Raw genomic sequence first — 26736 nt, forward strand, 5'->3', positions numbered from 1 at the left:
ATATAATCTCATTTACTGGACCAAATTCCTCAATATCTGGTCAATTTAACAAGAACCCAGTGTTGGACATGTATCTATTTCATGTATGAATGTTGTGAATGTGCCGTGTCTTGCTGTAATAACGCTTGGTGTTCCTTCAACTTGTCTTCTCACTGTGAATGTTGAAATGATTCAGCTGTATGTGAGAGTATCTGTGTTCTGTGTAATGTTCACCCTCACTGTATGTCCAGTTATCAGACTGACCTGTGCTTCACCTCCCTGCCTCTATGTGAGTTTACACCAATTTGCACACTAATAAATGTTGTTTATACATACCTTTTTCCCTACAGTAATTGGTTACTGCATCATTGCACTATTCCAGGTCACATTTTCCATTAAATAGAAAAATTGATAAATATAGAAATAAATTAATATTGTTATAGTATTAATAAATGTAATAATAATTTATACATGAATTACTAATAATGTAAATAAATACAAAATAAAAATTCAATTACAGAATTAAGCACTATTTGAACCCTTATTACGTTTTTCTTTGCATTGATATTTTCAGGACATGGATGCACATTCTGTCCCCAAATGCTCATTACAGTAAAGCTGAAAATTAAAATAAAGACTACATTATATATATATATATATATATGTGCTGTCAAACAATTAATTGCGAGTAATCACATCCAAAAAAAAAGTTGTTTACATAATATATGTATGCTGTGTATATTATGTATATATAAATACACACACATGCATGTATATATTTCAGAAAATGTTTATATATTAAATATATTTATAACAAATTATATGAATATATAGACATGTAAATATTTTCAAAATATATACTGTGTATATATTTATATATACATAAATATACACAGAACACAAATATTAGGCAAACAAAAACTTATTTTGTATGCGATTAATCGTGTGAACACACTAATATAAATAAATATATATATATATATATAAACTTGGTAGTGTTTGTACTGCATTTAATTTTCATTTTTGAAATAAACTATTTCTTTTTAGTGTAATACAATATAATTCACCATGGGTTTATAAGGGTTCTAGTAGTAGATTATATTTTGATGCTAAATATTTATTTAGTTTTGTTAATGCACCATATGTGAAAACACTTAGGACACTAGATATGTATATAATGTTTTTTATTTAAGTTAATTATTTTTCCGTCATTCAAACCTTTGCAATATCTATAAAACAATGAACAATTACAAGCGCTGTACAGTTGACCAAATCACTATAACTGCAACTGAATGTGTAAATGTACTGTACATGCATGGACATACATACTGTATATACACACATATACACTATTACAACTGTTGACCCCATGCGGTTTCCTTTGCCATTTAATGCAACATCAAGATCTTCCTAAAACTGGCTTTCAAGGAAACCAAAGAAAAAAAAAAAAAAAAAGGTGGGGGTCACATGTCCTTCATTTACTAAAAACAAAACTGTCCTAGTCTGGAGTAGAAGTGTGTTTCCATGTTTCAGTCAAACAGCAAATGACTTTGGCACACTGTGCTATGTAAACATGTCATCCAATTCAAAGATTAGCCATTGTGTATTGCTCCGATTTTGGCTGAGTTCTTTAAAAAGCCCATCTTTAAAAGCCTAAACTTTACATCATTTCATTGACTTATTTTAAACTGGAGAAAGGTAGCGTGATTCACTATGACAAAAGTGCAGTCCACAACTACCTCTGCTTTCCCATCCAACAGTTTCATGTGACTACAGGAACCTGTTGACGCTACAGAACACAGACAACAAAATACAGGTAGGTGGGCTGAATTTCTTCCTAAAGGCCACACAATCTCTGCCCAGACTCAAGACAGAGAGCCGTCCGCATGTTTGTGTTTCCATCTTCATACTTGCTGATGGAGAACTGTTATTTATGGGACAATACAGGGTGGTGCAGATGAACCCAACATATAAAAGTCTAAGATTAACATAACACTTACTGCTGATACATGAGGAGAGCTGACCGAAAGCCAGTCAGGGACTCATTTAGTCTGGATTCCCTAGCCTACAATAAGTTAGTCAGAATTGCTACGGCGTTATACATGAAATGCAGGTGTGTTAACTGGTTTGTTTCACATATCACAGGCTTCTTTGTCTGTTGGATTTACAGCAACACTAGTTCTGTTAAAATCAACTGAAGTACCACAATAATTCACAAGGTTTGAGTGTGAAAAAGTATTTCAGGACCATGAATAAACTGCTAATTAAAAGGACAAACACAAATCATGTTGCGTTTCTCTGTGATTTCAGATGCTTCTCTAATGCACACTTCTTTGAAAGCTGCTTAGAAACAGTCACACACACACACACACACACACACACACAAACAACAAGTCACATTTTCCTTACAGTATCATGGATAACAAAGGCAGTAACTTTTAACCATGAAAAGAAGAAGGATGCTCAAGTAGTTATATAATGTGCCATGTTTGGCCACAGATGCTGAGGATCAAGATCCAGGACCTTAAGGAGGCAGGAGAGAAGCTTTTCCAACGGCCATGTTATGATGTCAAAGTCAGAAGAAATCGTGGAAGATGAGGAGTAATGCACATCCATCTTTGCTTGAATCCCAAGAAAGCAGGAGCAAAGCTTCAGATCAGCCTCTGCTTAGAGTTACCAGGTTATTAACATGATTATTTTTTACGTAATACACTTGGCGAAGAAAAAAGGCTACATAGAATTAAGAAATAAATGATTAGTGTGAAAAATGTGGCTGAGAAAGATTTGTTTGTGTTTGAAGACATGTTTTAGATACTGATTTGTTAGCAGCCAGTGCTACAGTATGTGAATCCAGCAGTCACGTTCTGTACAATGTCTCGGTTCTCCTTCAGAACACACCAGGGGCCCTTACGGGAAACGGGTTGAATCTTTACACATTGCACCTTTAACAGAAAAAGACAGATTGACAATTTAATAGAAACTAGAAAACAACAACAAAAAAAAAAGTCCCCCGCTCTTTTCGAGTGTGCACCACGAGCCGAAAACCACGAGGCTGCCGCTGTCCTCCACAAAGTGTGTCTGTGACAGTGCGCACACCAAATGAGTCCTCCCCTCGATCCCATGAGCCCACAAATTAAACCAAACCCAAACTAAAATCCAGTCCAATCACAGCGCAGGAAGGGAGTCTCCATGAAACGTCATTTACATTCAACAATATTGGTAACGTGACTAGAAAAATAAAAGAACAATGGGTGTCCATTGTAAGAAAAGGAGCTGGAATTCAAGAAAACGAGACACGAAAAGGCAAAAATTAAGAATAGACTATCCTTTGCATTGGAAAACGAGAAGAAAATAAAATCCCAAACATGGTTTCGATACAGTTTAGACACTTAAGATTCACTTTCCAAGAGCTGGACAACAGATGAAACAGTGAGGTATATAGTTAGATGGAAATAGTCATCATCTTGTTTGTGTTTTCATTGCCCCGTAGCCCTCGAGGACCACCAGACCGCACCATGGCGGCCCTGAGTCTGTATCCGGGCAGCGATTATCTCTGAGGGGTGAGTGCGTGCCCAGCACGGGCTGTCCGAGGGCGAGTCGGGAGGGCTAGGATCGGCGTGTCAAGCTACGGCTGCAGATTGAGAGTGAACTTCCACTGCTGGGTGAGCGACGGGCTGCACACTTCCACCGTCAGGCCGCCGTTCCGCGCGCTCCGGCTGTCCAGGCACAGATTGCTGCCCGCATGCCGCAGTTTGGAGTTGTTGTCGATCTGCTCCCATTTCTGCAATGGAAACATAATGATGGTGATGTTGAAAATCGGAGCAGCGGCGCCTCCTCTAAACCCCTGCTTTGAGCTCAGCATGCTCACCTGTCTGCTGTCGTTCTCCCTGCAGCCCTGCAGTTTGATCTGTGAGCCAGCGGTGCGATCCACCACCGTCAGGCAAAGGTCCATGTGTTTGACTGATTTGTCTTTAGTCAGGGCCCATTCCTGTTCATGAGAAGCATGGTAAGCAGGGAGCATTTGCTGAAAATACACCCACATAAATATACACAGGAACTTAAAAAAAAACGGCTTGGTTTGAGGCTGCTATTTTCTGAAATGTTTTGAGATGTTATGTGATGTAATATGCTGTAATTCACCCAAAAGCATGATGCTAATTCTTTTCATTCTTTTTGAGCTCAAAGTAAAAAAAGGGATTTAAAATGGTGAAAATACCATAAAATGTAGGTTATTAATATATCATTTTATATTAATCTAATTTAATTTAAAAAAATACAAATGACTTACATACAATAAATTTGAATATTAGAATGAATGATTTTTGAAGGACCACGTTACACTGAAGACTGCTGCTGAAAATTCAGCTTTGCCATAATAGCAATAAATTACATTTCAAAGCATATTACAATTATTTAAAAAAATGTAATAACACTGCACAATGTTAATGTTGTTCTGTTTTTTTTTTTTTTTTTTTTAAATCAAATGCAAATAAAAAAAAAATGGAACAAAAGCATGTTAAATCTTTTCATAATTAGTTTGCATGCACCTTAAATCTTCACCTACATGCAGTTTTTATATTGTATTAAAATGTATTTATTTTTCTATATTATTATGTTTCACATTATTACCATTAGGGAAGGAGTCACATTATTACATTATTATTCTTGTCATTATACTTTTATAATAGTCATTTTAACTAGTCACTACATTACCTTACCTTATATTATATATTTTTCATATATAAATATACAAGTATAACAGTCAAACCAAAATTTATTCAGACACCTTCAATATTTCTCACATTATCACAGTTTATTTGCTATAGTTTAGAAAATGGTAATAAAATATGACAAGAACTCAGAGTTAAACTGTGTCAGAAAAAATGCATCTTGATAATGTCGGATAACTTTGATAGAAAGGTATGCAATGAATAAGGTTGAATAGCTGTCAGCTGTTAAATTTAAGTACACAATTAGATAATACCAATTTAGATCATCCAATTACCAAGCAATGCTTAATTTTGTTCAGTCTATGGTGTAAAAAGATTCATTAGCAATTAAAGAAAAACACTTAAGCAAAACATGATCAGGTCAAAGTGTCTGAATAATTTAATCAATTTTACTGGTAGACCACTGTATGAAGAATTTTTGGGTATAATGTGTCAAAGTTTACTTTAGTTCATTTCTGTAAGTGAGGATGGCAAAATATAGTACACCAACTAGTATAAAAAAATATAAAAAATAAATAAATGAAAAATATGTTGTCTGAATTCTTTTTGGTTTGACTGTACATTTACATTTATGTATTTAGCAGACACTTTTATCCAAAGCGACTTACAATGCATTCAGGCTATACAATTTTTTTTTTTAATCAGTATGTGTGTTCCTTGGGTCCTTCTGCACTGCTAATGCAATGCTCTACCACTGAGCCACAGGAACAGCACATGTATGAGTGTGATTATCACAACCATGTGGCCCTAATTTATACATCACTCACCCTCCACAAGTGCATCTCTCATTTAAACTATCCCAAACTCACTGCAGGAGTCCATCACCCTGTGCTCTGCTGCCACACCTGACATAAGACTGTTCAGTACCTGAGATCGGATTGGTACCTGATTGCCCCCTGCATTGTGGCACTCATACACCCCCACCACGCCATCAGCAAAGTGTCCCAGTGTGTCCAGACAGTTCTGACCCTGCTGTAGTGCTCCAAAGGCTATGTCCTGATGATCAGGGACCCTAAACAAGACAGAAACAAGAAAAGAGTTAGGTACCAATTACACAACCTTTTGAACTGCATTCACTTGGTGTCGACTTCAATAAAGTTAAAGTAACATAAATTTACCTGTCTAGACTAATTAAAACTGCCGGCACATTTAACTTCACAGAGCACAGAATAGCAGGTATAAATACGGTCAAAGTAATCCAAGGACTATTTTTATTACACTCAGGTCAGACACTCACCGTAGCTCAGGATAGACGTGCTCCAGGTACCACTTAAATGGTTTGCAGCCCAACCTCTTCTTCATTTCCAGCCGGCTCTGAATGCTGCAAATAACGAGGGAAAGCCAGTCATGTGGAGTTCATTTGGAGGTCTAAATGTTTCAAAACGAGAACTTCAACTAGTCTGAAATTAGTGGCCTCTTGTGGTCTTGGCAATGAGCAATCTTCACATGTTCAAGAAAACAAATGTCTTACTCTATTCCAAACTTTTCCTTAGCAATAATATTTGTAAATTAAGACAGATACACACTTACTTGCCATAGGGCACATTACGGGCTGAGGGCACAGCAGCGTAGTAGAAGTTCTTAAAATCATCCATCCAAACCTCTGCTGCTCGTCTTGTGTTCCTACAAAGACGAACACAAGCACATGAGAGTAAATTATACATTTTATATAGAGATACTGATGCTCTGCTAATGACCATAACATGTCCACTACATTATTCCTAACTTCAACACTAATGGACCTTCTGCAGCATGTTAAGTGGGTGCTTTATAATTATGACACAATGTCACTTTAAATTTCAACTGCACTACCTCACAACAGTTCACTTACCATCTGCAGTGCTGCATTCACCCACTGGGTGGAGTACATGAACCAGAATAACAAAGCACTCATGTGGTTTGAGCAATCTCAAAACCGAAGGTAAATAAGAATTGTGTTTTTAGCTACTGTAACTTTGCTCACTCTGGGTACCCAGGAATATACATAACATCTAGCAAGATTACAACAATCCTGACTACGGTTAGGTACCCTGAAATGGTGACAAAAATAGATAGCTCAAAGTCTAACACACTCAAAATATAATATAATATAATGTAATATAATGTAACACTATACATGTAATACAACACAACACAATACAATTTAGCAGCAATTATTTCAGTCTTCAGTATAACATGATTCTTCAGAAATTATTCTAATATGCTGATTCTGCTCAAGAAATAGTTTATTATATTCAATGTTGAAAATAGTTGTGCTACATAAAATTTTGTGCCAAACGTGAGAATAGAACGTTCAAAAGAACTGCATTGATTTGAAATTACTAATCGCAAACTTTCACATGACAACAAGATAAATCGATGTATACCTGGCAAAGACAGTGCCGCTGCCCCCCGGGAAAGTGTATGGATGCTGTTTCCTGAAGACGTGACCCACTCGACTGCAGGGAATGATCTCCAGACTGCCTCCGCACTGCCAGACCCGGAATGAGATCTCTGAAGATTAAGATGACACACAAACAGCCAGTTCATAAATGTATATTTCCAAATGGGAAAATAAGGCAAAGGGTCAAAACTCATAATTGCACCCATTTTATATTCAAACAAACAAAAAAAGCACTACTTTGTGAAATTTCTTGGTCTTTGCAAACTTCTTCAGACACACACACACACACACACATGCAAAATGCAACTTTATCCATGCTGATGGATCATTTCTGGAGCTGTTGTAGACTTTTCCACAAGCAGCCCAGCTGAGAAAAGTGCTGTGTTTGTGGAATGAGTCAGGATTTTCTTTCAGAATCCATCATGCCACAGACATTATGACTAAACCTGAAAACCTCTACCTCATTGAGTCTTACACTGCAGTTTTCTATTCAAGTCTCGTTGCTAATAATATAAAAAAGCAATAGTTCTTCAGTGGTGACCTAAATTGCCCCTTACATTTCTGGCTGAGTAAGTAATTCTCTCATATAATGTAATGATACAGAAGTACCATGATTTCATTTTCAGTATTCATAATATACAGAGACGCCACATAGTATTTGAACACTTGTCACATTAATGAGACACAAATTTAGGAATTTCATTGCATCAAATTAAATTAAACCCTGTGGCGGCTTTTGTAAACAATTAATGCTGACCTTTTTCAAACTTGAACCATTTTTGCATGTGAGGAACTGGTCCTAAAATCATTTTAGTGTATGTATAAATTCACACTGCCTTCAAGCTCTCACAAATTGAACCTACGTAAGAGTTCATAAATACCAATCACAATGTAATGTGCATTCAAAGTACTTTAGTAGAAATAAAAACATATGCATTAGATAATTTCCCTTTCCCTTATATATATTTAATGCAATATGAGTCCAGATACTTTTTGGGGCCACTTTGAATAAGCAAATCTTCCATATAAACAATAAAAGGACACACTGGAAGACTGAGAAGATCCACCGTGTCTTCTGTCAGTCAGCTTGTCCCAGCACAACACAAGAAATACAGGGCATTTAGAGAAAAAGCATCCACTCACCAAGATTCTCACCGCCCCACACGTCCATCATCATGTCGTACTTGCCCAGCTCCTCAAAGTAGTTCTTGTCCATTACAAAGAGGCCACCAGCAATCATGGGAGTTCTGGACAACACACGCAACAACTTTATACACTTCATAGAACTTACTTTCTATTAAATATATACTAAGCAGTTATCTGATACACTGGCGATGTGGGGCCATTTGTGACTTAAAACGTTGTGCTCATTTTACTCTCCAATGCTGTGATAGAGCAATCTGATCACAGCCTCATAAACAAAGTCATTAAACAACACTGGAATCATTAAACAAGAATGAAGAGTGCTGTGTCATGAAGACTTTTACACAGCACATCCCATAAAGGCACCACACTGTTTATTATCTTAATGTGCTTTTAATGTAGTCTCTTCACAGTGATTGAGATTTCACATCACAGCACTGCACCCTCCACACAATCCCCCATTCCGGTTGCTTCACACCTTACTTTCTTCTTTTCCGCTTGCCTTTAGCTGTTAATGATTCGAGTCATTCCCTGGAGAACAGACCTTTTACAAACAAGCAAGCAAGCAAGCACATGGGCTCCTTGGACAAACTTGTTTTGTTATTACAAGAACTTTAGGGTATTCTTTTCCCATGTCGACAGCAGAATTAACATTTGGAGGCAGAGGCATGTGCGCATTATTTTACCAATAACAACGCAGTGTTTGAGAGCATAGAAGTTAGACAAGAAAATCTTCAAAAAATAACTAGCGCTGCAGCCATTAAGTCTTGTTATTGTTAATGAAATAAAGCTCAAATAAATTACATTATGAATATTAAATTAAAAACTTAAAAATAAAAAAAACACTAAAATTTGAAATGTCAACTAAGTGAAATAAGGTTAAGCTAAAGTACAAAAAATGCAAAAACTAAAACATTAAGCTTAATAAAAATACCAAAAGCACATAACTAAATTATTATAAACAAAATGAAAACTGAAAGCCTAAATCTTCAAGAACGCAGTCTTAATAAATCAAAAACAGACTGCACTTCTATAGCTGGAGTTTTGTTTCAAGAGAGTCTATACATTAAACAGTTGACACTGAATTAATTAGAGAACAGTGTGAGAAGAATAAAAAGTAGCCATCTGTCAATAGTACTTCACCGACTCACCGGTTCATGATCCAAAATATTGGTAATGTGGATATTTAAGAAGAGAGACTTATTCTTACTTGATAGGAGCAATGGGGTTTCCCTGCCGTGCTCGTCTTTGTTCCAGGGTCATGTAGTCCCATTTAAAAACTAGATTCCAATCAAAACCTGGATAAAGATTAGACGCATTACATTAGGGATGACGTCTGATTTTAAATGTAAGTTCAATGCCCTGCTCAGTCATGTGTCAGGTAAGGGAATAAGGTAGCATATTACTGATTCTGATGAACTTCACTGATGAAAAGACTTGAGACTTTGTTCAGAGCAGTACACCATCATGCTACTTTGACAGTATGCAGAATCTATTCTGTGCACAGCATTCAAATGTTTTCATGTGACATTTCTTTTATTGAAAAGACATTTTACACAAAACTGGATTAAAACTACATTTGCATTACTAGTAGGATAAACCATAGCTTGCCAAACAGCAAAAGAATAGTCTTAAAGTTTTAAGTAATCGTGGGGTTTAGGCTTTGGCTCTGTGTAAATGCAGTATCCTTAAAACCTTGCTGTTGGCATGTTTTATTTTACAAATGCCTCTTGTTTTCTGTCGGCTGTACACAAGAATCAACATAAAATGTGACACTTGGTAGCTTTAGATGGTGAAATAAATGCAAGAAAAAAGAAAACAATCACAATACAGTAAGCAAATAAATAAGGTGGTTATATTTGGTGCCTTAAACATTTCATAAAATGAAATGGGAGAATTTCTTATGTAAACAGACAAAATTGAAAATTGTTTTTCGGTAACTGAAATAAAGCTGACAAATTAAATTATAAATATTACATGAAAGACTTGCCAATTAAGTGAAATCAGCTTAAGCTGAAGTACTTAAAAAAAAGAAAAGAAAAAAAAAGAAAACAAAACCCTAAACTAAAGCTAAATAGAAGTGCTTGAAACCTAAAAATTATGGCAATTACTAAAATGACAAAGTACTAAAAAATAAATAATATATAATAAATATAAATATTAAGAATAAATATTCAAATATTACGAACATAAAACATTTGAAATGATGACTCAACATTTCAAATGTCTTAAATATTCAGAAACACAATCTACAATACGTTCAAATTGAGTATGTATTTTAACTGTTTGATGAATTAATAGCAGATATTTGTGAAGTAAGAGATAAAAACAGTACTAAGAACTGTAAACAACCATTTTAATCCCCAAATTCAAGATGCAGCATATCAAAGTAACAATAATATAGCATCCAACTGTTTAAAACATTTTGGTACTGCTTTACGTACTACTATTTTTTTTTTATATTATTTAGTAAATACTGTTTATTTCATAGTATGTCATTCTGCACATATTCTAAAAAAAAAAAAAAAAAAAAAATTAGAGAAAATGTTAGATAAAATCTGAATGCCGGTTAACTAGCACGCCCGCAACCAAAATGTGCTGAAAAAAGCCCATATAAATAAAATATATTTATAAGATGCTGCTTTATAAAATACAGTGATACCAACAGGGATAGATCCATTTCCATATTATTTCCCACTGCATCCAGAAAGCTCAAAGCTCAGAGGAAAAGCTATTCCACTCAGAGATAGAGCTAATGGGCCTCATTTATGAAACGAACGTACGACCGAAAACTGGGCAAAACTTGGAATCTATCAATATGGGCGCGAGCGGTGGCTACAATCAAATCTCACGTCAGGTCTGAGCTCGTGTACGCAAGTTTTTGAGTTAGCCTGAACTTGCGTGCAGCATAGAGAATTTCAGAGAATTGTATAATGACAGCATTTTGTTAATTTAGATTATTTTCCCAAATCGACAAACAAAGCTTTTTTTTTTTTTTTTCTTTCTTTCTTTTTTCCTTTCGGGGCTTTAACTTTATGCGCAAATAGCAGCATAAACAACAGACCGTGAGGAATCACACACCTGCAGCGCTTCTGTGAATGGAGAAAAACAGAAATGATAAAATATGTGGCTACACGAAATATATTTCTCTTAATTAACAGATTAACAAAAGAAAAAAAACAGTGTGACAAGTATAGGCCACTTTAGTTTTTGTGACACTCTTAATGCATTTTATTTGTTTTCTATAACTTTTTTTTTTTTTTTCTTGTTTACATAATAGTTTAGCAACCAAATGTTACATGGCAAAAATGGAAACATTTGGATGTCGAATGAGAGAGGCTTGTGAGCCCAATGCCGTTTAGTTTAGTTTTAATTCATTCATTTTAGCTTGACATTGTATCAGGGCCGGCGCCAAGGGGGAGCATTCGCGGGCCGTGCCCCCCCAAACGAGTTACTGTACTATTTTCTCTTTTGGAGATTCATCATGCTCTCTCACTCTTCTGCACATTGCGCTGCCTCCACAAATTCTCTCTGTATTGCTTTCACTCCAAACATGCATCTAAACATACAGTACTTCACACACAATATAGCCCTGCACATGAAATATAATAAATACCATCTGCTGTACTACCCATAAACACACGCAAACACAAGCATGAATGGATGCAATCATATCATACACATGCACACAGTCCAAAGCAATAGGTTCTGGATAGTGACTGTGTTGTCTAAGTGTTGTGATGAAATTGGAGCTGATGAAAGAGATTTTACCTCCTTTAAGATCTGCAGATGCTCCCACATATTGGAAATTGTCCATGTTAATGACATCTATGATGGGCGACACAACCCGAGTCTTATCCTGCCGAGAACAACAAAATGAAGCTGAGCTGACAGTACCACTGACAGTTACAGTACAAGCATATCTCTGCTACAATGCATTCTTAAGATGTATCTGAAAAAACAAACAAACAATAAAATTAAACCGGAATTAAAAAAAATAAATCACTGAAAGTCCTGACATTAAGAAATGTGCACTTCACTGCCGTTACGAATCACTGCAAATCTATCAGAAATACCTAGGAAAATCCCATTAATCTTGTGAGCTTCCCTGACACATGACTGGAGTATTTAGAGTCGAGTGCTAGGAGTTAAACACTCCAGAAAAGACAATCAGGCAATCAACTCTATGTGATAGGCATGAAGAATTTAACACTAAATATAAATGTATCGCTTCTCAGACGTCTTCCAATATTCATCATGACAATTCTGGGACACCCTGACGAATCAAATCACCTCTGTATTAAAATCATTTGTCACCGTGCTGCAATGTTTCCACATGGCAATTTTTATATGCATGTAGGTACAATAAATACAGTTTGTTATATTAATACATTCAAATCAAATATACGTCTTCAGTTCATTTAGTGAAATACTAAAAGTGTTTTGCTGAATAAAAACAACTTGCCTTGATATTTTACTTCTTGAATTAAACAAAGCAATTCAATAATATTAAACTCTCTAAATATGGGTAAAAACTAGACTGATACTGAAAACAGAAGATGACACTTTGAAATTCATCAATTTTTAAACATTGCTAAGTTACAAAATGTATGCATTTACTGTACAAAGTAAATATCTGACATCTAATTTTTTATAATTTTTTCTATGTCTAGTGATGATATTATGGCATATTCAATATGAATATGAATATGCCATAATAATATCATTCAAATTAATTTTACTGACTGCTAGTAGTTCATGTTTAGGCGAATAATGATATAAAGCTGGAGGAACTCTTTGACGACTAATGATGAGTGGATGCAATAAGTGGAAAAGTGAAAAATGTCAATTCAGTAGGAGTTCAGCTCTTGACTAGATCTATATTTCTCCTCATGCACACATGCACATTCATTTTAAATCATAATTATTTTTGCTTCAATGTAAGTCCTGTGTAGAGGTACTTCTCCAGAAACAGGACAGCATTTAATTCATGTTCTGTATAATAATCATGAAAAAGCGCATGGATAAATTCTGGGGTCACTAACTAACAGTTTGATTATGTGCTTATCTGGGTCATCCCACTGAAAATTAAGACACCTAACAATATAAATGGGGTTATGAAATGTCTTACTACATTTATGCCTGTAATTTGTACTTTCAGTGTCTTGTACTTCTACTCCCTGCTATTTATTTTGAGAGTCAAAAGCCTTGAGGCAATTTCAGAGTAATAACGTGTGCCTAGGGATGCAACTGAAGCAAATATTTATTTTAGGTCAATCTGATCCTGATCCAGAATGGACCTGCACATCCGCAATTGGGGTGTGTTTACTTGCATTCAACACACCTGTGCACACACTGAGGACTTATCTACATACTATACTCGCACACAGTGTTGAATGGCACTAGTTCCCCTTCACAATATTCTTTATGGATTGTTTGAGAATCGTTGGCAGTCGACAGCAGGATTGGATATAAACAGGTATAATGATACGGCACTGCAAGTTAAGTTTGTGCATCAAGACACACAGCCAAAGAAAACAATAACTTGTCATCTACTCTTCTCTTTTATCATCTTGGCCTGACATTTGCAATTGCAGTGAGCTGTTAAACGTCCGCTGCTGTAATGAGCATGTGTGATTATAGCCTCCAAAAGCAATGGCTAATTTGCCAAATGTGAGAACTAGAAGACCCAATGTTTTACTGCTCGTCAGAGAAAGAAACAATAAGACAGAGAAAGAAAAACATGGCTGACCTCAGCGACCCTTTCTAGCAGGGGTTCCAACCAGTGTTCATTACACTCGCAGTGGCTGTCAAGGAAGGTTAGAACACTGGCCGTGGCCGCATCTGCCCCTCTGACACGGGATCGCATCAAGCCTGAGAACAAACACAACACAAACACGAGCACTGAACTATGCAGAAGGATGTTCTCCCTGTTTTCTAACCTAATGATCTACACACAGGGAGCCATAATGAAAGTCCAACATTACAGATGCCAAAAGTACTGGTATTTTCGGTTCTTCACAAATTGGTAAAAAGATGTTTTGGAAAAAGTAATGATATGATGCCCGTGTATTTTTAGGTTAGTTCTCTCTGTAGGGAATGTAAACAAGTAGACAAAAATCACCTATTGAACATGAACAGAAAATTAAGCCATAAAAGGAAAAAAGATGAACCACTGAGAGTATCAGGGTTAATGCATCATATCTAATCATGCATTTTTAATAATTTTTTTTTTAGTTGAATACTTTATAATGTTGTTAGGTACTTTAATTTGTTCATTGCCAGTATTTTTTGCCTTATTTTATTATGATCTATTTACTTGTAATTACTTGGTATTAATTAAAAACAATGCACAAACACCCAAAAAGTTTTTTTTTTAAATAATCCAAATCCAACCAAAAAACAACAAGTTTGTCACCATACCGCATGGGACGAAGTAAGCAAAGAAAACACGTTCTTCTCTCTAAAATATAATAAGAGAAAGCTCATCTAGTGGCTCAAGTGGAGACCTAAAAATCAATTTTCAAGCACTGAGAAACATTAAATATTAATTAACCCGTTTGGCTCTTTATAACAAAATCTATATGATCTTCATGAGCACAGGTTTATTTATTTATAAATGTTTTGACCCTCACATTTAATGTAACATTAATTTCCTACAAGCTTTACCAGAGAGAGTACATGTTAGTTCTTTCTTTTCTTTACCATCAAGTATTTTGTGTTTCAAAGAAATATTTTTGAAAGCAAATCCAAAGAGCTTGTTCAGTTGTACTGAAATAGGATTTGAACAAAAGGCTTTGGATCCGAATAAACAAACTGCAGTTTTGGCTACAGAACAGCATTTTTTGCTTGACAGATATATAAAACGCCTTCCAAAAATACACTCCAGCTCGTAACAGACCATTTGCTTTTCTCTTCTTTAATTTCCTCCATATTTGCACCTATGAAGTATGCAGTGATTTTAATGACTTCATGCTGAGGCTGGCCACAATTAGTCACAATAGTAAAACTTCAGCTAGTTTTAACAGATGCCTAGATTTTAATGACCAAACAAGAGCTGCTAGTAAAGGGCCACTGGTCCTTACATATTAACTAGGGTATAGTTTTGATTAACAATGTTACTGTGATTCAGAGGGTTATAAATCACTCACCCTCTCGACGATCGTTCCGTAGGACTCTGATTTTCTCGATTTTCCCAAGTAAGGCACCATCTTCAGCTGAAAGCCCAGAGAAAACACTGTGTCAGCTCAAGAGTTCAGGGCAATACATCTCTTCTATTATATATGCTGTAGTTAATATACACAGGAGGAATGTGGTAAGATCGACTTTTTCTGGGGCAACTTGTGTCACTTCGTTAATCCAGAAAAAGTCGGCACTATTTTGTAAATGTCACCATATATTTAGAAAGGGCACATCATGTACGGCTTGCTACAAATCTCTTTTCGGTCTTGAGAAACTTTAGGGCAGGGAACTATGGGTCAAATTTTTTTGAGTGCTGGCAAACAGAAACCCACCACAAAATGAGCACAAATTGTTTCCACAAAGTTACATACTGAAGAAGCCACTTCATCTCAAAGTTAAAAGAAACCACAAGGTAGGAGCATAATTTCATATTTTCTTGAAACCTTAATTGACTGTGTCCCTTTTTTGACATTTCTTTGGTCATATTACCAACTATAATAAAAAATCAATAGCAGACACACTGAAATATAATCAGGTGCACTAGTTTCAGCTCCATCTGAATTCTCCTTGCCTACAGATGAAAATTTGATTAAAAAGGGGGCACAGATACCGAACTCTCCGCTACATATTGTGAAAACAAAAGCTTGAATTTAAAATATAATGAACAGTTCCGAAAAAGCATTACATCCAAAAACACGACCATACTCAAATGCCAAAATGCAAAAGTAGGATCATAATCCACACATGTAAAACCACAGAAGAAAGACAAGGACTAATAAATCCACTGCCTGCCAGGTTCCCTGACGCAGGGCAGCATTGCCTTCAAGACAGGGTTCATACAGAGTTCAGACATCTGAAGAGGTCACACTAGGGGTTTGGCATCCAAAAAACAAAGTGCAATGGGTTGGGGACTCGGGAATACGGTTGGAGCCATGACGACACACTTTTTTACAATCATACAAATCTCAGTTGCACTGTTGCTGTGTTCTTCTATACGGATGAACTGCAGGATTTATGTTGAGAAAATAAGAGTGTGTGAGATGAAAAAATAACTTGTTTTTTTGGTCAGTGTTTTACCCTGTACATGACGAAACGATTTATTAAGTTCTGTACCATTTAGTTTGATTGGTAGCTAAAGATCAAAACACTTACGGTTGTCACTGTAGTCGTCCACCAGCATGATCTCTTTGACCAGATGAGGAGGACTCTTCTTCAGCACACTGAAGACAGGAAAAGGGGACGAGTTGAATGCACGTTTATGAGAGAGAAAGAAATCTTAGTAGATGTAGATCAAAAGTAGAGGTACATTATTGTTCAAAAGTTTCTAGGATAATTTTTAGGCTTTTTGAAAGAATTTGCTACTTGTATTTGGTGAGGACGCATTCACATTAAAGACATTAAAATTGTTATAAAAAATAATGTTTGTTTTGAATATTATATTCGTCAAAGAATCCTGATAGGAAAAATATTCCACAAACATACTACGCAGCATAAGGATTTTCAACATAAGTAATATTTCTCAAACTTTGGACAGTAGTGCACTTCTGTACTAAAGTTCATATGTGACATAATATTCTCTATTCAACACAGCCTAGTAGGCAAAAATTAACAAAAAAAACAAAAAAACATGCACTTCGCTTAATTTGTGCTTTATTACTGACAAAAAAAAAAAACAACAACTTATAAACCAATGTTTACTTGAGAAATACTCCATGTCACTGTTGCTTCATACAAATATTTAGGTTTAATTATGGATAATAGACTCTCATGGGAGGTGCATGTGGATAACCTGTGTAGAAGGGTGCAACAAAATATGTACTTTTTAAGGAGGCTCAGATTATTTGGGGTGGCCCAAAGATGTTGGCATTTTCTTTTTCTGTTATGCAGTTTTTACCTGTATTGCTCAAAATAAATTTCCCTCATGAGGGACAAATAAAGTAGAGTAGTAAAGATTGATTGTTTAATTTTTTTATATTCATATTTTAAATAAAGGAGTGTGCTCAATAATAGTTTTGCTGTATTCAAATTAGTAACAAAAATAGTGAAATTTTATTTGTAATGACATCAAGATTTCTCTATGGTGACAATCCCACACCATGCACATGCATTAAAAATTGTTATTTGACATGACGTCCCACCTGATCACAGTGCGCAGCAGGGCTGAACGGGCCTCATTGTGGAAAGTGATAACCACACTGGATGCAGGAAGATCTGTCCTCCACTGCTTGTGACGACAACTAAGAGAGCCAAAAAGAAGATACATTAATATATGGGTAACCACCAGTATATTTTCTTTAGAAATCGAGTCGAGTTCAATGGATGATCAGTTGTTCAACTGACTAGTTAAAGCAATTGAAAACCTAATGAGACTGATGGTATTTGTATTGAAGAGAAGCTCTACACCCACTGAAAACCCATTGTCACACCTCTACACCTGAATACAGTTTCAAACCCTCAGTGGAACTCAAAGCCCACATTCATTTAATGCTTCTCTGAGGCTGAGATGGACAGGAAGTCATGCATGCTTAAACTCTCTGGACCCGCGTCTCCAAACATGCACACACACATATGTGCACACTATAAAGGTTTCAGCTACACACTCCCACACTTTTTATATCCCGGCGGTTTTAATTTGACAGCTATAGGTCTAATCCTCCAGTTTCCTAGCACCTCTCATCAAGTATAAGAGCACACAATGCTTCTTCTGCACTGATGCCATCGATTTTGTGGCCACTGGATGCCTGGCAGGGGAATCGGGGTCAATTCCTCCTACACTGCTGTTAAACAACGGGTCAGGGTTGAGAGCCCACCATCAGAGACTCCAAACTGACTTTAGCAAAGGGATGAGATTAGTGTCATCCAAGGCTCTAATTCTTCACACTTAGCATCATATTTAATTCCATTACGGCCAGAGAAATCACATTCATAAAGGTATAAGGTGGCACATCTATATTTCCCCCGACTTTTTTCAATCTTTGCATTGAATGTGTATAGGCATTTCAACCATTTTACACTCCTTGACTTCTTGGTAATACATTAAGGGGCCAGCACACATTTCTAGCCCTGTTTGCTGGAGGTCTCGCGAGGAATAACTGTGCAGTAGGCCATTAATAGAATGGAGGCTTTGACTAGAAGACAAGCACTTTTTAGAGCATATCCCATTGGCATGCTTCCCTCCGCTGGCCTCCAACCACCCAGCATGGCACCAAATAAACTCTCAAATGCTTCCACTGTTGCAGCTCAAGTCAATAACTAATAGAATAAATGTTCTGGTCTCAGCGTGCTGAATGCATGCTTCTATGTTTTAAGATTTTGATTAACTAATCAATAACTGTAATTAAGTTAAGCAGCTGTAATTAAACACCAATATTTGAAAAATTATGACCCCAGTAAAATAAAGATAATGTAAAAACACTGCATAATGACAACAGCATTGAATAGGCAAAATAGCATGGCGATTTAAGAATGTATTACATTAATAATTGCAGAAAATAAATATAATATTTAGAAAATGTATAAAATCAATTTATTAACTTATACAATTATATTTTTGTTAATTTTAGTGTTTAAATACAAACACACTGTGATAAACTAACAGCCCTCATTTTAAATGCCATTAAATTAATTGCTGTGCTTTAAACAATATTTGGAGAGAAAAATTATATATAATAGATAATGGGGAGATATAATATTTAGCAATGCATAAAATTAATATTTAGAATTTTTACATATACAACTACATTTTTTGCTAATTTTATAGCATTATTTAAACACACACACACAAATGTCAAAATGACAGCCCTAATATTTTTACAACAATGTACACTTGCTACACATTTATGAGCAGTGTAAGGAAAACACTTCACTGCAGAAATGCATTTAAAAAACAATGGACTAAATGAGAAACACACCATGTGCAGAAAGACATCATTCATTAATACACTGGCAAGCAGGTCCTTTTTTTTTTTTTTATTAGAGCAGTGGTCCGAACACAGGCTGTGGCCTCAGCGAGACAGTAACTACACCCGCCAAAAACATTTCCAATAAGACACGTGGCCTGTTGCCATAAGGGGTAACGCAACAGAAGCAGAGTCTCTCAGGAGAAAACAGAGCATGTGTTCCTCATTACCAGCATAGGTTTAGCGTTTAACAGAGGGGTTTAAGACTATTGCGCTCCATTCTTTCAGTTCTGGGTAAATTTACTAGAAGGTAATGGTGCAAAAACATGGAGGGCAAATTCTCCTTACTTTTGGGAGAAAATTTCTAAAGGTTGACATTCCAGCAAGCAAACTATAACGCTCTGACCTTTAAAAAGGTCTTGCGGCCGTTTCGAATGCAAGGTTTGTGCGTCTTCTGCGCTGAACGTGACTACTGCATTGGGAATGCAGCTGACGCGCTGCAGGGATGGAGACAGGGCAGCGATAAGAAGACTTACAAGGATAATGTCATCTGCAGCATCAGCGGCTCTCCAGGAGGGAAACTGACTGACATATAGTGACAAGACGTTTACATGCAACTGCACAGAGGAACACTGCTCAAGCCAAACACATTTACAGCATCAAACCCAGAGACAACTTCCACTGCTTATCAGAACGAATGGACAACATGCATTTTAAAACAAGACATTGTAGCATAAAAGCCCATCTAAACCAATGGGGCAAACCAAATTCTTGGATATTAAAGCATTCCTTTCTGAATACGTATTATGATGAATATGCGTTTGCATATCCCATTTGAATTCTCTGTGAAATGCTGTAACACTGCAGAAAACATTAAATGATCTAATATGACAGAACACTTAAATTTAGAGTCTTTTCTTTCCAGTTTCCATCTTGGAATTTTACTTGGAATTCACCTTGGTGGTCCATTTAGTCATACAATACAAGGGTTTCTGGGACTTAATAATAAGTTTTATTTGTTAGAAATAAAAACATGTTAATCAATAGCTTCAGCCTTAGACTTAAAAACTGTGATGGCTCTGTATATTTGCTGAATGCGGCAGCAGCTATCTGAGGTTATTTCTCTGAATTCTTGTCTTACCAGCAGTTAAAACATTTTAATACTAATATTAAATAATCGATCCATCTAGTAAGTTGAGGTCTAGGTCAGAGGTGACAAAGCAGAAATGTTCAGCAAAGTGTGCTGCCCCCTCACAATTTAGATGCACGCTCTTTTATCATTCGACTGCGCTCTGCTCCAGAAAATAAATTACAACCAAGTAGGGGTGGGCGATATGGGAAAAATATCATATCACGATTTTTTATAGAAATATCACGATTCACGATTTTTATCCCGATTCTTTGTTAGTTTTACTATTTTGGTTTTACAAGTTGTCTGAGCATTACAGCCAAACTAGAAAGACAAAGATGCATGGCAGATATTTAGGCCAAAGTGGGTGAAGATAAAAAATCTTTGTCATTTTTTTATTTTTCTTATTAAAAAATAAGAACAAAGATACACATTACAAATACACATAATATACAAATAAAACAAACAGTGCTTTATTTCCAGGTACAATAGGTGTATTTAGCAGAGCATTCAATGAAATTGAATGAACAAATATAAAAATAAAACACTAGATAGACTGATTCCTAAAGCAACTGTATTAAAGTTTTTCAGTCAAGAATAGTGAGTGATTTTTCTCTTTGTGTTTTGTTGTTTTGTTAACGTTAAATGAATAGTTCCCCCACAAATTAATATTCTGTCATCTGTCTGTCAATTCTGTCATAATGTTGTATTTTTATATCATCATTTACTCAAAAGTTGTTTTAAACCGGAATGAGTTTCTTTCTTCTGCTGAACATTTATAAATGCCATTTTGAAGAAGGTGGAAAACCAAACAGTTGCTGGTCCTCAGTGACTTCCATAGGATTTTTCTTTCCTACTATCAAAGTCAATGTAGACCAGCAACTGTTTGGTTTTCCACTGAGTAAATAATGACAGAAATTCAATTTTAGGGTGAACTATCCCTTTAATGACAGTCGACAGCATGTTTAGTGTCCTGTCCCTTTAAGAGCTGCACGCATCTAATATAGGCTACAGTACAGGCACGCATCCATTTCTCTCTTAACTATTTACTTTCATTTTAGAGATAACCAACTCAGTCTGTATGTAAACCTTGTGTGTTTTGACAGTATTAGCGCAAAATATAACTTAGTTGAGTAATCAGGCGCTGTTAGACAGGCTTTTTAGTGCGCGTGCTTCAGGTGTATGCGCTCAGAACAAGCGCACGTCAGACCAGCGCGCGAATTAAACATTTAACCAGCAAGGCTTGTATGCAAATAATGTACTTTTGCGATCGCGAATAAGTGCAGTGTCCTGTCTGAGTAACTCTACTGCTGTATGTCGTGTTGTACAGTAGAGACGGCGGCGCCAGAACTGTATTTGACAGAATGTGCGCCGTAGCACGATACTACGATATTTTCTTCAAAAGCAGATCGTGGAGACATTTTTATCGTCCACGATCAAAAATCGTCATATCGCACACCCCTACAACCAAGCACACTATAATTGCAGGAAAGAACCTAATGCATTTCAGATTACAACTAGTTCAAATAAAGGCAGAAGCTATTTACACTAACTCCACCAACCAACGTGTGTGGTTGGGCTAGTCAACACTACATAAGACGAGCATAATAGAACAGCTCCAGTGGTGTATATGGTAAAGCATATGCTGTGGTCTTTTCGATGCAATCGACCCGGGTTCGAATCCGCCTTTGTCAAACTTAAATCTCATATCACATTGGAAAGGCATTTATTTTCAATAAAAATGAAGGAAATATTCCAAAAGTTGAAAAAGTATCGGGTAGGGTTAGGGTAGGTGTAGAGGTGGCAACCATTTAATAATTTGAATTAAAATTATAATTTACACTCAATACCTTATTATTGCATACGGTTTTATAATTTACTACCATACTGAGGTGCAGATAATTGCCACTATTTGCAATAAGTGGGATAAACAGCAGACATCCTACTATTAACAGTGTAAATAGAATCTATGGCCATTTGCACTTAGTGTAAATAGCCTCTATTGCTATTTACACAGTGCAAGTAGTCGCTGCCTTAAATATGTATACATCAATACATTTCATATGTATATACTGTATACACGTTCAGTTTAAAAGTTTGAGTTTAGTACGATTTTTAGTGATGATTTTTTTTAGTACGAAGGAAATTAATATCAAATGAATCATTAAAAAAGTGATGGTAAACATGTATATAATGTTAGAAAATATTTCTATTTCAAACAAATGCTTTTCTTTTGAACTTTCTATTCATCAACGAATACTGAAACAAATATCACAGTATCCACAAATATTAAGCAATATCATAAGAAAAACAATAGAAAATATTGTTACATTGTTATTGTTGTTACAATAGGAATATTATTCTAATCTGTAATAATATTTCAAAATATTACTGTTGTTCCTGCATGTTAAATCTTCCTGCATATGAAACCTTGGTAAGCATAAGAGAAAAAAAAAAACAACCCAAACTCAATGGTAATGCATATCAATAAAATATCTGAACTCTTGACCTCGTGTCTAAAAGAAGAAATTTCCCCGGTCGCTAATTTTTACATTATGACCCACCTTTCACGGAAGGAGATGAGAGGAGAATATGATCTGAACATCTTGCTCTTGCTCAGTACAGGTCAGGTCACATGTGACGGTCTCTAACACACATCCATTTACAATGCAATTTGAACTCTGTCCAACCGAACCATAGTCAACAACGTTTGAGAGCCGTGCCAGTAACATCCCCTGCCAAATGACTAAAACAGACATCCAGCTGACGTGAGATTACGATGCCCAAGAATAAACATGTCAACCATTATGTACAAACACAATTCCCCCCCAACACTTCACGCATACAGCGGAGGCCAGATGTCTGAGACCGCTTTGAAAATCTGGGATTGAAACTCCTTTTGAAAAATGCGAAAAAGAAACGCTGTCAAGTAAAATAAGTATGCAATACTGATTTTCTAAGTCTCTATTCAAATAACTTATGTCATTGATAATGTGACTTTCCGCACAGAAGGTTATAAGATCTTGCTTCCATTGAAGCTCAAGATGCTCGTTGGATCATGAAGAATGTGTTCGTCAAGTTTTACATAACCTGTAATGAAAGGCAATTTTTTTTATTAAAATGCACCTGTGTCTATTATTTGCAAATATATCCAGTGTTTTCCCCTTTCTAGTGTTGCATTCTCTTTCTTTTCCTTTTTAGCTCCAAAGCACACTCATGGGAGGAGGGCAGACAAAACATTTCAGTGCTGTTGTACAAATGTGACAAATAAAACTTTGGACCTAGAGGAATCAGATCGATATGAAATACTGACACAAAGAGAGGAAATGGTACTGGGCAGTGAGAGCGAGAAACATCTTAATTACACAGTCTGTGTGGCAGTCATACAACAGTGGGTCAATGTTTACTTATGTGGCTCATGGAGACTTCGGTCGATGACTTCACGACTGCTCTGCCAGTTGCAGCGGTTGGAAGCACTGCGAGATATTCCCAAAAGCCAGGCAGACACCGGCCAAAGCACACAGTAGTTTTTCTGCAAGAAAGGGCCAGAGCTCAGACGGTTTAGAGGGATTTTGAAAATCAGGCAGGCTTAAAAAGGTCATGCTCAAGAGAGTGAGGAAAGAAAAGATGAACAGATGTCCTTGCTACTTGATGTATCTCCAGAAACTCAACAACAAAAAAAGTGGGTTCTCATCATTCAGAGACCTGTTACCGGCTTATTGATGCAAATATCGGCTGCTGGGCTTAGTGAAGCACCATAAATTAAAGCTCTGCTCCCAAAAAGCAGAATATTCAATTCCGTCCATACTCTTGAGTCAGAAGCCGTTCACGCAGAATGCATTCATGCAAACTAAAACAGCTAGAAGGCACATGACACATGTCTTGAAATGCATTATTTAGGGATGCGTAATATATCTGTTACCAGATTTTATATATTGGTCTTCTACGATATCGGACAATATGCATACACGTTTCCTTTATTTTTACATTCAGATTATAAAATAAAAAGGTAATTTATCAAATCTCAAAAGTGAAATTAAATATACAATAATATGATACATTATAATGTTGTGATGCCTAAATTCAAAATGATTGGTTTTAGTTTTTAGTGTTTATTAATTTGTTTGGACAAAAGGGTACATAATAATCACCCATTTACAGGTCATATTTTCACTGTACGATACTGGATAGTATGCTTGCTCATTTTCCCTGTTTTAACATTCAGATTGCCTTAACAATTAGTACTAATGATTGTTGTTTCTTTTCTTTATGTTTGTTTTATCATTGATTTATATTACTTCATTATTGTTTTAAATTGTGGGGCAGTCGTGGCCTAATGGTTAGAGAGTCAGACTTGTAACCCGAAGGTTGCGGGTTCGAGTCTCAGGTCCGGCAGAAATTATAAGTGGGGGGAGTGAATGTCCAGCGCTCTTTCCACCCTCAATACCATGACTGAGGTGAGACCCTGAGCAAGGCACCGAACCCCCAGCTGCTCCCCAGGCGCCGCAGCATTGGCTACCCACTGTGTGTGTATTTGTTCACTTCTCACTGCTGTGTGTTTGTAGTACAAATTCCAAGTATGGGATGCCACACGTCACAGCCTTTCCTTTTCTTAACTGATTTTATTCCGGTTTCAGCTTTCCTAAAGTTCTGGCAGAGACACTTACATGATAATATATATATTCATAGCAATTGACAAAATAGACAAAAGGTTTATGGTTTTGTGAATAAGTAGTAAAGACTAACTTAAAGTAATAAATCTAAAAATAATACCCATAAGATTTTTCTGATGAAATTCTGCAGGGTCAGAAAGCTCTTGGATTTCATCAGAAATACTTTAATTTGTCTTCTTTTTGTGAAGATGAACAAAGGTCTTATGGATTAACATCAAGAGGGTGAATAGTTTACGAAAAAAAAAATTCATAAAGTATGCCTTTAAATGACTGGTTTAAGTGTTTTGTGCTTTGTCAATTTAATAAGAATTTTGACAGTGGAATTTTAATAATCTGCCATTTATTGTTTTATTGGCCATAAAATTCAAATAATTTATCTGCTGCTTAATGGTGTTAGACATAATTGTAACATTGGTGAATCCCTCTGCATTTTAAATGTGAGACACTGTGGGGGAAAAAACAAAGAAATCTGTGTGACATGCCACAACTGTTAAAGATGTCAGTTTAGCACAGGTTCATTTAGAAAAACAATCTAAAAACAGCAAAGGCGGATGCAAGAGCATGTCCTGTGTGAACGGTGAGTCGCCGCCGCATTTATTTAAACTACAATCCAGTGGTAAAAGGGCACTTGAATTCCTGGAATTATGAGCTGGATTTTTAAATAGTAACAAACATCAAATTCTTAAACTGTACATTGACATCTAAAGGTGGGAAATGGAAGCCTTCAAGTCAGGAATTTTAAGTGTTCAAGTGACCTGCCGTAGTACAGCGTAAACAACACAGTCACGCCAACAATGAACATTCCTTCCTGTAACCCCAAATCACTACAAGTTAGTGTTGTGGCTTTTTTTGTCAATATATTACATAGAACTATTTTTAAATACTTTTATTTTTTTAAATAAGGGTCAAGTTCATCCCTGTGCAATGGGAGGGTAATTTCCTAAGAGGGCAGCATCTCCCAAGCAGCCTGTTAATGTTGAGCGGAGAAGCGACAAGAGGGCTGCTCTCCTCTTGACAAGTCTTCCTGCATGTCAGCAGTAAATCAGCGAGTCCTGGGAGCCCAGCCCTGCACTGCAGGCCTTCAGCGGAAACAATGGTGGAAGACAGCACTCGCTAGCCAACCTTAACAGTCTGCACCTTCACGCCACACGCTGGGCTCTTCAAGCACGTGTCAGTCCACATGCAGGCTGTGGCAGGACCACAGACAGAGGCAATGGTGATGAATGTTTGAGAAGCATTTTCCTGCCCACTTTGCTTTCAATGTTTCTCCATGAAGCTTTTAATAGACCAATGAATGCCATGTCCACAAGTGTTACATAAGTAAAACGCATGATTAAACCATACTTAACCAAAGTAATAAAAATGGCAATCCCCCAACCAACAAATAAAAAACTATTTTTTTCAGAACTAAAGCCTCTGCTATATTGGGACACATCTGCAGATCAGCAGGGTATCTGCAGAGTTTTGAAAACTCAATCTCAATAATTCTTAATAACTTAATACATTTTTTAAATCTTGCACAAATAAAATTAATACCATATGTCCACACAGAACAAACTCTAAATAACCTCAAAATAAATCATGCATATTAGATTCTTTTACTTTAAGTATGGCAGAT

At 36.2% G+C, this 26736-nt stretch overlaps 1 protein-coding gene across 1 annotated transcript in view; it reads right to left on the minus strand.

Annotated features, from left to right (window-relative positions):
• Positions 1-1147: 1147 nt before the first annotated feature.
• The window catches only part of LOC306884351 (polypeptide N-acetylgalactosaminyltransferase 2-like), a 76341-nt gene continuing 50752 nt past the window's right edge, over positions 1148-26736 (minus strand). Inside the window, exons 4-16 of the mRNA XM_079440140.1 lie at positions 17556-17654; positions 16570-16637; positions 15387-15452; positions 13988-14109; positions 12007-12094; positions 9446-9533; positions 8236-8339; positions 7076-7202; positions 6240-6332; positions 5947-6030; positions 5595-5721; positions 3848-3967; positions 1148-3760 (exon numbers count right to left, since the gene is read on the minus strand). Coding sequence (XP_079296266.1) covers positions 3605-3760; positions 3848-3967; positions 5595-5721; positions 5947-6030; positions 6240-6332; positions 7076-7202; positions 8236-8339; positions 9446-9533; positions 12007-12094; positions 13988-14109; positions 15387-15452; positions 16570-16637; positions 17556-17654 — 1342 coding nt within the window. The 3' untranslated portion in view covers positions 1148-3604. The remainder of the gene's footprint in view (positions 3761-3847; positions 3968-5594; positions 5722-5946; positions 6031-6239; positions 6333-7075; positions 7203-8235; positions 8340-9445; positions 9534-12006; positions 12095-13987; positions 14110-15386; positions 15453-16569; positions 16638-17555; positions 17655-26736) is intronic.

This window comes from Barbus barbus (genome assembly GCF_936440315.1).
Source record: "Barbus barbus genome assembly, chromosome: 18".
Lineage (NCBI taxonomy): Eukaryota > Metazoa > Chordata > Actinopteri > Cypriniformes > Cyprinidae > Barbus > Barbus barbus.